At 46.5% G+C, this 12534-nt stretch overlaps 1 protein-coding gene across 7 annotated transcripts in view; it reads right to left on the bottom strand.

Moving 5' to 3' along the window:
• Positions 1-12534, bottom strand: part of PROM1 (prominin 1) — a 133760-nt gene that overhangs the window by 50855 nt on the left and 70371 nt on the right. For all 7 annotated transcript variants that reach the window (XM_042984895.1, XM_042984892.1, XM_042984893.1 and 4 more), the window contains one exon: positions 3730-3935. In XM_042984895.1, the coding sequence (XP_042840829.1) occupies positions 3730-3935 (206 nt within the window). The remainder of the gene's footprint in view (positions 1-3729; positions 3936-12534) is intronic.

Raw genomic sequence — 12534 nt, 5'->3', positions numbered from 1 at the left:
CGAACAAATAGAGGTTTCAAAAGACATCATGATAGCGATTCTAAGTTTTACACTTCCAGCCAAGAAGTTTAAACTTCTAGTGTGACTTTAAAGTAAACTAAGTAATCTCAAATGGTACTCCTTTTTGGAGCTGTCTATAATTCATATATAAATTCAATGTATTATGTAAAATTTGTTTTAAATTTGTCACTTGGCCTCAAATAGGTGATCAATTTTGTTTTTTTTTTTTTATTTTTTTTTTTAACGTTTATTTATTTTTGAGACAGAGAGAGAAAGAGCATGAACGGGGGAGGGTCAGAGAGAGAGACACACAGAATCCGAAACAGGCTCCAGGCTCTGAGCTGTCAGCACAGAGCCCGACGCGGGGCTCGAACTCACGGACCGCGAGATCATGACCTGAGCCAAAGTCGGACGCTTAACCGACCGAGCCACCCAGGCGCCCCTCAATTTTGTTTTAATTATATTGAAATTTGAAGTTATGGGTTTTAACTTAGTAAGTTTTACTTGAGTGGGGAAAAATATCTAAACTGAATGTATACAAGGCTGTAGAATCACAGCATGTATTTTTTAAAATAATTTTTTAAACTAAAATATCCCTGGGGAGAAAAAAAAACACTTATCTAAATTTGTTTGATGGATCTGAGTTCTGAAGAAAAAAAAACTGTCACCTTCATTTCACATTATAAATGAAAGTCAAGTTTATTTCCAACTTTGTAGCTTTATTGTTAATTATATTTTGGTATTTTAAACATAATATAAATAATTCAAACAGTTCCGGGGGAAGTATGACATATGTGACACATAATTATACGTAATGTAAATAAAAGCCCAATTTAAAAGTAGAAACCCAGGGAAGGAAAAATAAGACAAAAACAGAGAGGGAGGCACACCATAAGAGACTCTTAAATACAGAGAACAGACTGATGGCTGCTGGAGGGCAGGTGGGCGGGGGATGAGCTACATGGGTGATGGGCACTGAGGAGGGCGCTTGTCAACATGAGCACTGGGTGTTATATGGAAGTGATGAATCACTAAATTCTACTCCTGTAACCATTAATATGCTATATGTTAACTGACTTGGATTTAAATTTAAAAAATAAAAATAAAAATAGAAACCCAATATAGAATATGTGCTTCATTCAAAAAAACCTGGGAAGTCCATTATTGCATATGTAAACATTTATCTGGGTAAATAGGTTAACTACATGCAACAAAGACTTTTCCTGAAATTATATCACATGTATTTATATCAAGTGAAAACTATTAACTATTAAGTAATCATGTGAACAAGAAGCCCTAAAGGCGAGTATTTTTACATGACACTTTGTCATGTGGGCCTCATTTTGGATGCTCAGGGTATGCCTCTACAGAGGGAGAAGCATGGCTGTCCAAGTCTCTGGATGAATGAAAGATGGTAGTTTTAGGCTTAAAACAAATGCACAATGATCTCTGCTGGGTCTGACGTCTCTTTGGACTGTAACTAACACTTTCCTGGTAGCTGGGAGGAGGTAACCACTTCCATAGCTGTAAGGTCCGTGCATTCCTGAAAAGACTTCAAACACAAAGCAGAGAGACAGGGACATCTGAAATCACCATTGACCTGATCTCAAGCTGCTCTTCAGAATTCAATGTGCAGAAACAAATTATTTACAGAGAGAGGTAGAGAGACAGACAGAGAGACAGAGAAAACAAAAATAACTCCCTGGTGGTCAAACAAGGGTGCATGAAATTAGCAATGCATTCACTTGGGTCCTGTTTGCACATAGACCGTTAAGGTCTATTATTTAACTATTTGCAGCAAAAGTGTGTCTTTGTTCCAAAAAAAAAAAAAATGATTGCCCTGGAGTCAGTGGAATGCACTGCCTTTTAAGCTTTTTCTGAAGATTTTGTTTGGTTGTTCAAGTTTAATTTTTGGTGCAATGAAGTCGGTAGGTAATACCTGAGGCATGGTAGGTAATTCAAAAGAGACAAAAAAAAAATCTATATGCCGTGAGAAGTGATTTCCTTCCTACCCTCCACAACCACCAAAGTTCCTTCCCAGGGGCAACCACTGCGTCTGGGTCTTGGCAAGCCTACTACAGATGCTCTGTGTAAATATAACCAAGTGTTTGTGTCTCTCTCCTTTTTGTTTTTGTCATAGGGACCATGTGGATATATACGTGGTCTGCCAGTTGCTTCTGTGAATTCATCTTTCTTGGGGACTGGTTCATATCAGCACTTCGGGATCAGTCCAGTCCCTTCCAATACTGCCTTCCTTTTTTTTTTTTTTTTAAAGTTTATTTATTTATTTTGAAAGAGAAAGCATGAGTGGGGGAGGGGCAGGGAGAGAGGAAGAGAGAGCGAGAGAATCCCAAGCAGGCCCTGCACTGTCAGCATGGAGCCTGACGCAGGACTCGAACCCATGAACCACGAGACCATGACCTGAGCTGAAGTCCAACGCTTAACCAACTGAACCACCCAGGCATCCCTAGGTATACCGCCTTCCAATGAATGATCACCCCAAAGCGTAGGTCTTACCAGGATCCCACTAATAGCCACAATTGAAGAACTTTTCTTCTTGGATTTCCATCTAAAACTTCAGCTGGTAGGCCAGCTTAAATTGTTCCGTTTAATCCTGTTTTCTGCTTAAATTCCCGAACATCAGTTATTTAGTGAAACCAGAAAAATCTTACAGCTACCAAGCAAACACGGTGCTTGGAGGAGACAGCGAGGAGGAGGCTGACTGCCAGTCCTCACGGTCTCTGTGCCTCCTTGGGGCCTAGCACTATTCACGTCATAAGCACTTTACTTCTGTCGCTAAATGTCATGACATGCATTGGCTGAATGAATGAGGAAATGTGGAACCATGACCAAATATCACAACCAGGGGACCCCTAACGTGAAGCACATTCCTCAGCCGAGGATTCTGATTTGGACTCAGCAAAATGCTACTGTCTTAAGAGCAGTGTACTCCTGATCTGTCAGGCAGTTGGAAAGCTGATGGAGCAGAAGGGACCGTAGAAGAAACACATCCTAAATTATGAAGTGTGTTCCAGGCCTCCACAGAGGGTAGCAGCTTAACTGCAAATTCAGGAAAAGTGGGTTTATTATTAGAAAGTTAATTCTGTTCTACAGTGTTCTCACATTCCCCGATTCAGGGACTGTACCCATCCTTCAGGATCCCTTTGGATGCACAAATCAACAAGCAAATTCTCTGCCTTCTGCAGGCCGCCTGTCTCCAAACAGCTATTTAAGGAAGGAGCTGCTGGGGCGCCTGGGTGACTCAGTCGGCTGGGCATCCGACTTCGGCTCAGCTCATGATCTCACGGTTCATGAGTTCGAGCACCACGGTGGCCTCCGTGCTGACAGCTCAGAGCCTGGAGCCTGCTTCAGATTCCGTGTCTCCCTCTCTGTCTGCCCCTCCCCTGCTCGTGCTCTCTCTGTCTCAAAAATTAATAAACATTAAATTTTTTTTTAAAAAGGAAGGAGCTATTGTTCTGTGGGGTAAATGCTTTCTACAGGCCAAGATTTATCAGCTCGTCTTCGACACAAACAAGCACCGAAGGGTTGGCTTGGCACCCTGATGACAACCCTAACTTCTGGTTATGGTAACATTGTTTTGAACCCCCCGGACAAGCATTTTTGTCTTCTTCTGTTTTATGGCTGTACTGTGGTGGTTGTTGTTTTGTATTAAAGGCATGGGCTGAACAGTTCAAAACACAATCAGCTGTCCCCCAAGATTCTACTCGCCTTATAAATATAGAAATCACCAAGAGGGAGACCGCAAAGCACTTCCTCAGGAAGGGCCCATTCTTCTTCTGACGCTGGTGCATCTCTCCACCGCACTTGTTACAGCAACGACACAGACCGAAGCAGAACCCTACCAGGGGCATCAGAATGACAAAGAGCAGTCCCAGGACAGCACAGATGATGACCCCGATTTCATAGTAGATAATCTGCAAGTCAAACAAAAGAAACAGCATGTCCTCTAACACAAAATAACGAGTAGAACATTCCACAGTGTACCTGTTTCGTTTTTTTTAACCTACTTGCCACCGTGAGTTGAATTTTAATGTGTGTGTGTGTGTGTGTGTGCTTCCATCTTGATGCTCCTTCTTGAAACAGAAGTAACAGAGTGGTGCCTGGGTGGCTCAGTCGGTTAAGCAGTTAAGCATCTAACTTCGGCTCAGGTCATGATCTCACCATTTGTGAGTTCGAGCCCCATGTCGGGCTCTGTGCAGACAGCTCAGAGACTGGAACCCGCTTCAGATTCTGTGTCTCCCTCTCTCTCTCTCTCTACCCCTCCCCTGCTCATGTTCTGTCTCTCTCTCTTCTCTCAGAAATAAACATTAAATTATTTTATTAAAAAAAAGAAGTAACAGAGATTGGAGTTATCAGAATGTGTAAACAAGTCATTACTATCTTCTTTCAACTCACAGTAAAATGTCCAAATGCAGGGTCAAGTTGCAAATGACTTACTTTAAACCCCAAAGATATTTTGTTTGTGTTTAAATGGTGTAACAAATTTTGGCAGAAATACTTGCATTATGAATAATCTACAGGACAGGATGCTTTTCACCAGAAAGACAGGACCAGTAGAAGTTATCAAGAATTCAAAGCAGTTCAGATCGGATCAATTAATGACAAACCCACAGTTACAAAAGAATCTGGAATATATCTAAATTTAGGAAAAAAGCTCAGACTTTCTGAGTCAGATATGTTAATCACTGGCCACTCACTTTGTTTCCCTATCCGTATGCTGGGAGTAATAATACGCATCTTGTAAGGTCATTGTGAACATTACAGATAGTGTCTGATCAGTGATAACGTGTCAGGGGAAGTATGTGGCCCAGAGCAGACACTTAATAAATGGTCTTTTCATGCCGTGTGGGTGAGGCTGGGCTTGTCGGCCCGTGTCTCAGACAGTTCCCTACGTTCCTAGGAACTAGCACGGCTTCTGGATACAATCATGTGACCTAAATATATTTTTATAATCACTGCTGGCTTTATTCTGGGATAAAAAAAAAAAATTAATGCCACTGGATGACAAAACTAGAGCTTACTGCAACTCATGTTTCCATAAAGCAAGACATTTTTTAAAGAATGACAACTACAGGCTGGCTGTTTACAACTAATGGACCGGCTCGCTAACAACAGATTCTGAAGCCAAGCTGAGCGAAGTAAAAGAAGACACAAGTGTTGTTCCTCGAAACGAATGTGAGGTCTTAACACTGGACTGAGAGTCAGAAGACCTGCTTTAAATTACACAGGGTGGGGGCGGGGGAGGGCTTCTGGTTCCCTAAACCGGAATTAGCATTAAGGTCATAAGCATATTGTGAGGGTCAGATAATTAAACGATTGAATGTGAAAACAGCCAGCCAAGTGCCCAGCACACAGCAAATATTCAATCAATAGTAATTAAGTCTGTGGACAAATGCCTAAGAGGACCGAGGTGCACACGACACCTGAATATTATGTACTTTGAGATTAAGGATAAAATGCTAAAAAAAAAAAAAAGTGGTTGACTTTTGCTTCATTCATCAAATACATGCCCCGCTTAAACCAAGCCCTATTCCATGGCCACAGAGAGTCATTACCTACTGGTGCTTGTAACCTGCCCTTGAGGACCCACATCATCGGCCAATTGAGATACTCCAAACTCTTATTTCTCTATTTCCCAGAAAATGATCTAAATTATTTACTATTTTGAAAATTTTTTTTGACATTTATTTATTTTTGAGAGAAAGAGAGAGAGACAGAGCATCAGTGGGGGAGGGGCAGAGAGAGAAGGGGAGACACAGAATCTGAAGTGGGCTCCAGGCTCCGAGCTGTCAGCACAGAGCCCGACGCGGGGCTCGGACCCACGAGCGGTGAGATCATGACCTGAGCCGAAGTCGGACGCTTAACTGACTGAGCCACCCAGGTGTCCCAATTATTTACTATTTTAAAAGGGATTTAAAATCCTTTCTGAGTCCAGAAGACACTGAACTCAAATGCAGGAGAGAAGGTGTTTTCAAAATGTTCTAAACGCACTATGTTTACCTCCAAGTACAATTTTCACACTTGATACACAACCTTTCCAACGTTACTGACTCAATATTATGTCAAACAGTATCAGGATCAAGGTATATGTCATCTCAAGAGTTCACTTCTGGGTGAAGTCTGGCCAAGGTCTGGCAAAGACCTAACTGAGTTTCTGATATGCCAGGATCTGCAGAACGCTTTGTGGATTACGAGGAGAAGATCAAGATGGAAAGTTGCTGAGGTGGGTCGCTATTCTTTGGTGAACTACTAAAACTGGAAGAGAAGATTGATGACGATTCCATAAACAAAAATGAAAGGAGCCATTTAAAACACCATCACAACGGAGACGACAGCGGAAGGACAGGAAGTTCTGGCAGAAGCATCTCATTCCCCTTGGCTTTAGACAGAGTCACGAGAAACAGCAAACAAGGACTTTACCTTCAGGGTCAAGACTACATTTTCTGGCTGTGGAAGTCAAGGCAGTGGAGGAGTTGAGGAGAGTAAGGCAGAGGCAGCATGCATCAAGAAAACAGAAAAAGTTACATGAGCGATTAACCACAACTGAGAACATTAACATTCCATACAGCGCAAATCAAGTGAGAGGTTGGTCCACATAAGCCAGGAACATAAAACTTGAGTGTTTATTAGAGAAACAAATGGAATTTACATTTGGAATGTATATTTGGATTTCCTGAAAGGTTCTTATCAGGATGCTAATCAGGTGTGGACAGAATGGGGGATATTAGAGGGAAAGTGACACAGGCTTGACACACGAACCGTGTGGTCTTTACACAATACAGGATCAGCCGCTGAACCCCAGCCGAAGGCAACAGTTTCCAAAGTGTCCTTTCTAAACTGAGAATCGGATGAGGTCATTCTCTTGCTTACCTGCATTTCCTGGATTCCCATCATGTTTAATTCCAGCCTCTTAATGTGGTCCTGTTACTTAATCCTGGCCCCATGCCTTGTTCTTCTTGGCCATTCTAGTCCTAAGAAGAAGCCTCATGCTCCCCCTTCCTGCCTCGAGCTCCCTGGCAATGCCTCCTTGCCCAGAACGTTATTCCCTTCACTCCTCTGCTCATGGGACTCAAGTCTGCCTGGATGTTGCTTCCTCCTGGAAATCTGTCTTGATAACCAGGTCTGGGTTTGCTTTCATCCCTCCTTCATGCTGCCTTGGAGCCCACACTTGCCGGTTGTCAGCATCTGCTCCCACAGGAGCCCTGCCTGAGCGGCATTGTTTGCTCCTGGAGAGCAGGAACCATGAGGTCACGCCCACCGTTCTCTGGCAAGCACCCACCCGGGGACCCGGCATGCAACAGGTGCCCAGTCGGAAGCAGGTAAACTGGTGAACCGAGGGAGTTCCCTCAACGGTGGTCCAGTGATGGGGATGGACCACCCTGCAGGAAGACAGAAAAAGTAAGGTGCAGCGAGTTTCCCTTGAGGTGAAATTTGTTCAGTTTATCCTTTTGGTGGGGAGAGGGGGGTGGTATGTACGTGAGAGGGGACAAAGTTAATACGGTGTTGTTGTTATGATGGGTGTTAAATGTTCTTGGGTGGCAAAATAAACGTTAGGCTCTGTGTCGTTCCCTGGGTTACTTTCTTGCAACTGTGTGCTCTGGGAAATCCAAAAGTTTGGAAACTATCGCTTTAGATGGCAGATTTTCACAGAGGTGGGAGAACAATGTTTGTGATATTAGTACCTGTTAAATGAGGCATCCAAAGTGTTGGGGTGGGCAGCTCAGGTACACATGCCGCCAGGGTCACATGGGGCATCTTGAATGACCCTGGACTCCCTTCCTGGGCATGGGCCCCACAGTCTCCCCAACTTACCACCATAAATGTGTGAAAAACACTGACTTCAGGCTCCTCCCCTAGAGTGGGTATCAGGAGATTTGGGTAAAACCAGGAGCCTGTCTTTAAACCAACCCTGGTGTCATGGCCTGATCAGGTGGGTTTGGGACACCTGCTCTCGGCTCCAAGGGCAGATGGTGCTGGGCTGGGGCCAGAGCAGAAGCCCCTGTAAGCTACAACAATCAGCTGATTCTTTGGGACTTAATATTCCCACCCAGGAGTCAGTCTGGTCTGATGTATTTGATGGGGTACCAACAACCGCCCCCCCCCCCAGTGGAGCTGGGTCAATCTTCATCTTTTTCCCGTTCGTGCCGGCTGTCACACAGTATGAGGTTACTACCGTGCGGTGCCGCAGTTTGAATCCGGCTATGCCGCTTTGCGTCAGTGACCCCCCACTCCACTTAATTACCCATCATCGTCTCCCGGGGACCTTTTGAAAAATATCAATAACCAGCCAGCCCTGACCCATTACATCAGAATCCCTGGGGGACGGGCTTAGGCCTTGTTGCCAATGCTACTCTGAGCCTTGGTTACCTTACTGATGGAATCTGGATCAGCAGAGGCTCTATTTTATGCAGTTTTTCAGAGACAACAAGAGAAAACGGTGAGAAGCAACATGCTCAGTGCCTTATCCTGTTCTAAACGCTTTAATGTATGCGAGGTGAGTTAATACATGTGAAGTGCTCAGACCCGGGTGTCCCAGGGTCATGCTCAATCAATCGTCATCACCATCAGGAAGATGATGTTTAACAAGAAGATGTAACGATCAACGCACGGTAGCATTGTTCCCATCCCTCAGCTCCAGCAAGCCCCAGACATGATCCTGGGCACAGACTGCCGTGCACTGCTTGCTCTCTAAATGCTTCTGAGATCTCTGGAAGGTGCTTCTCTTGCCGGGAAAGGGGAGTGTGCTCTTCCAGGAAGCATGCCTCGCTCTCCTGGAGGGCAGGAAACAGGGAACTCATTCACTTACCTTTCGCGGACATGCAGGGTGGGTTCCAAACACCACAATCCCATCTGGAATAATGACCTGACGTCTCCTAAGTGCCAAATCGATATCCAGTGACTGTCAGCACTGGTGAGGTCAAGAAAAGCAGCAGGGATGAGGCCCAGGCCCAGCACCTGCCCCCAGAGGAAGCTTCAAGAAAGGGAAAGGTAGAGGCGCCTGGGTGGCTCAGTCAGGTAAGCATCCCACTTTGGCTCAGGCCATGATCTCACAACTCATGAGTTCGAGCCCCGCGTCGGGCTCTGTGCTGACAGCTCAGAGCCTGGAGCCTGCTTCGGATTCTGTGTCTCCCTCTCTCTCTGCCTCTCTCTGCCCTTCCCCTGCTCACACTCTGTCTCTGTCTCTCTCAAAAATAAATAAACATTAAAAAGTTAAAAAAAAAATAGGGGCGCGTGGGTGGGTGGCTCAGTCGGTTAAGTGTCCGACTTTAGCTCAGGTCATGATCCCACGGTTCATGAGTTCGAGCCCCGTGTCAGGCTCTGTGCTGACAGCTCAGAGCCTGGAGCCTGCTTCAGATTCTGTGTCTTCTCCTCTCTCTGCCCCTCTCCAACTTGTGCTCTATTTCTCTCAAAAAAATAAATAAATGTAAAAAAAAATTAAAAGAAAGGGAAAGGTAATGAATGGAAGGTGAGGAATTTCATCCGAGGAATGAAATGAAGGATGAAGATACAAACCAGCCAACCAAGAGGCAGCCAACCAAGAGGCAGGAGTGGGGATGGACTGTGGCCACAAGGAAACAAATCCAGGAGGTCATTGCAAAGAAGCCGTCCATTCCGACGGACCGGGATGTGCAGAATCAAAAGACGGAGGTGACGGGCGTTGCTGGGACAACTGTCCCCTGGAAAGGTTTCTAGAGGTGCAGGTGGCACTTAGGGGTTGCTGGTGGGAAGCGATGGGAAGCCATCCACCTACACTCCACACTACGCATCCTTTGAAGACAGGAATTGTGTCCTTTTATTTCCTTGGGGGGGTCACCACCCGACAAGCTAGGCTGAGGGGCTCTCTCTGCAGAAACTCCACGTGAGCTTGGAGGAGGGGGAGGTCATGCTGTTTTCCCTGGGTTTCCGTCAGCCGGCGCTCAGAGAACCCGGGAAGGGGTTCGCCCGCTCTCTGATCCCCGAGGGAATGACACCCAGGGGCTTGGCGCGGCTCAGGTTGTATCTGGAGCACGGCGCTTGGCACACGCTGAGTGGACAGATGAGTTGCCCGTGTCATCTCTACCTTAACACCTCGAGTGAAGACAGACCACTCCTGTAAAGTCTAAACGGGTTAATACTCGTAAATCATGACCGAGGGTACCTGCCTCACTGTGCGTGCTGTAGGGACGCTAGAAACCGGCGGTGATTAGAGCCGTTCCTCGGATTTCCGCGGCTTCGTCTGCCCGGTCCTCCCTTTCCCTCATTTCCCTTCCCAGGGTTAATTACCCACTGTAACATTTTATGGTTTAATAAATAAAAGGCACGGCACTGAGGCTGTGACGGTCTTTTCACACAGCTCAGAATACTCAACGCGAGCTGCTTCTAACAAATTAGTCACTTCAGGACTCCAGTACAGTGGCTCGGGTTGAGCTGAATTTTTGTTGGCCGCGCATGTGTTGGTTTGGAGTCAGACCGGTCCCGGGAAGGATCCCACCTTCACCACTTAGTCACTGGGTGACCTTGGGCAAGTTCCCCAGCCTCTCCGAGGGCAGGATTTTCTTGAGCGTGTAGCGCAGAAATACTTCTGCCTCGGACAGGTGTCATTGTGGGGGTTGGAAACGATGTCAAGTTCGGGCGCCTGGGTGGCTCAGTCGGTTAAGCGTCCGACTTCGGCTCAGGTCATGATCTCGCAGTCCGTGGGTTCGAGCCCCGCGTCGGGCTCTGTGCTGACAGCTCAGAGCCTGGAGCCTGTTTCAGATTCTGTGTCTCCCTCTTTCTCTGACCCTCCCCTGTTCGTGCTCTCTCTCTCTCTCTGTCTCAAAAATAAATAAACGTTAAAAAAAAATTAAAAAAAAAAAAAAAAGAAACGATGTCAGCTCATAAGCCAGTGTTGGCCCAAGGTGGACAAGAAACGGTGGCTGTTGTCATTACAGAGAGGACGATGACCCGGTGTAAGCTTCAGAGGCAGTGGAGAAGCTTTGTGCTTTGAGCCTCATGCTCATAAAGAAAGGCTGTAGCACTCGTTTGCGCTACGTGCCTTGAGGTCTCAGTTCGTTTATTTAATATTTAAAAAATTGTTTTCAGAGACAGACAGCATAAGCGGGGGAGAGGGGTGGAGGATATAAAGAGAGAATCTCAAGCAGGCTCCGCGCTCAGCGTGGAAGCTGATGTGGGGCTCGATCCCACAACCCTGGGATCATGACCTGAGCCGGAATCAAGAGTCAGACGCTCAATGGGCTGAGTCACCCAGGTGCCCTAATGAAGTCTCAGTTTAAATGCATCCCAGGTGCAAAACCACTCTCCCTCCTCGGGGCGTTCTCGTTCACGGCCCTCTATCAGAACTTCCGCGTGATGTGTGTCCCCCTCCACCTCCACCAGTCCAGCTGTGGACTGCATCAGTCTGCTGGAGCTGCCTTCACAAAGTGCCGCGGACCAGAGTGTTTGAACAACAGAAAGGTGTTTCCTCACAGGTCTAGGGCCTGGGAGTCTGAGATCAAGGCGTGGGAAGGTTTGGTTTCTTCTGAGGCCTCCTTGGCTTGCAGATGGCCGTCTCCTCCCTGTGTCCCCACACGGTCTTTTCTTTGTGTGTGTCTGTGTCCTAATCTCCTCTTCTTATAAGGATACTGGTCAGACTGGCTTAGGACTCACTAATCACCCCATTTTAAGTTAATTACCCTTGTAATGACACTATGTCTCCTACGATCCCTCTCCGAGGTGCTGGGATTACGACTTCAACGGATGAATTTGGGGCACAATTCAGCCCATAACATCCATGCGTATTTCTTATCCCACAACCTCCCTGCCACCAGCTGAGAGTTGGCGGAGTAACGGCCACACTTTCACAAGTTTGTCCCCTGCGACACACTGCTCCTAGCCAGCACTCTGTAAAATGAATACATGAAAGAGAGAAGTACATAAAAAAATGTCGAGGAGGAGAAGGGGCCAAGGATCTTAAAATATCACCTTTAACTTTCAGCTGAAGTATAAAGAGGAGGCAGTTCTGTGAAAAGGCGCCCTATTTCCCTCCCAAAGTCGGGCCCAGTGGTTGGAGCAAAAGGTCAGCTGAATGCTTCTGAACCTCCTTCTGAAGAGAGTTCACTAAAAGAACACCCAGCTGGAAAGTCACTGACCCCGCGGCCCAGGCTCCTCTGCCATCTGAGAACTCACCAGAAGAGGAAATGCTCGACTCAGGACAAAAGCTGAAAAGACTCCCCAGGGCCCCTCGCCTGGACAGACCTTACCTGTGAGTGCAGTAATTAGAAAGCCAGTGGGCACTGGTCAGTGTACAAGACGCTGCTGGGGCTCCCACATCTCTCAGGCCTCAGTCATCTCCATGTACCTCCTCAAGCTTCTAGCTACTGGCATCTTTCACTCTGTGCTTGACAGCCTTTTCCGGTACCACGGCAGGTCAGAAGTGCTTAGGGCTTAACACAGTCCCCCGCCCCCACACCGCCCCTAACCTGTGCCCCTTCAGTCTTGGTGTCTGGAAACCTCAGCTCCCTCACACTTCCCAGGGACTAATTTGGACACTGGGGT

Source organism: Panthera tigris, chromosome B1 (genome assembly GCF_018350195.1).
Source record: "Panthera tigris isolate Pti1 chromosome B1, P.tigris_Pti1_mat1.1, whole genome shotgun sequence".
Lineage (NCBI taxonomy): Eukaryota > Metazoa > Chordata > Mammalia > Carnivora > Felidae > Panthera > Panthera tigris.
Note: the sequence above shows the minus strand (reverse complement) of the source record. Positions and strands in the feature narration are given on the sequence as shown.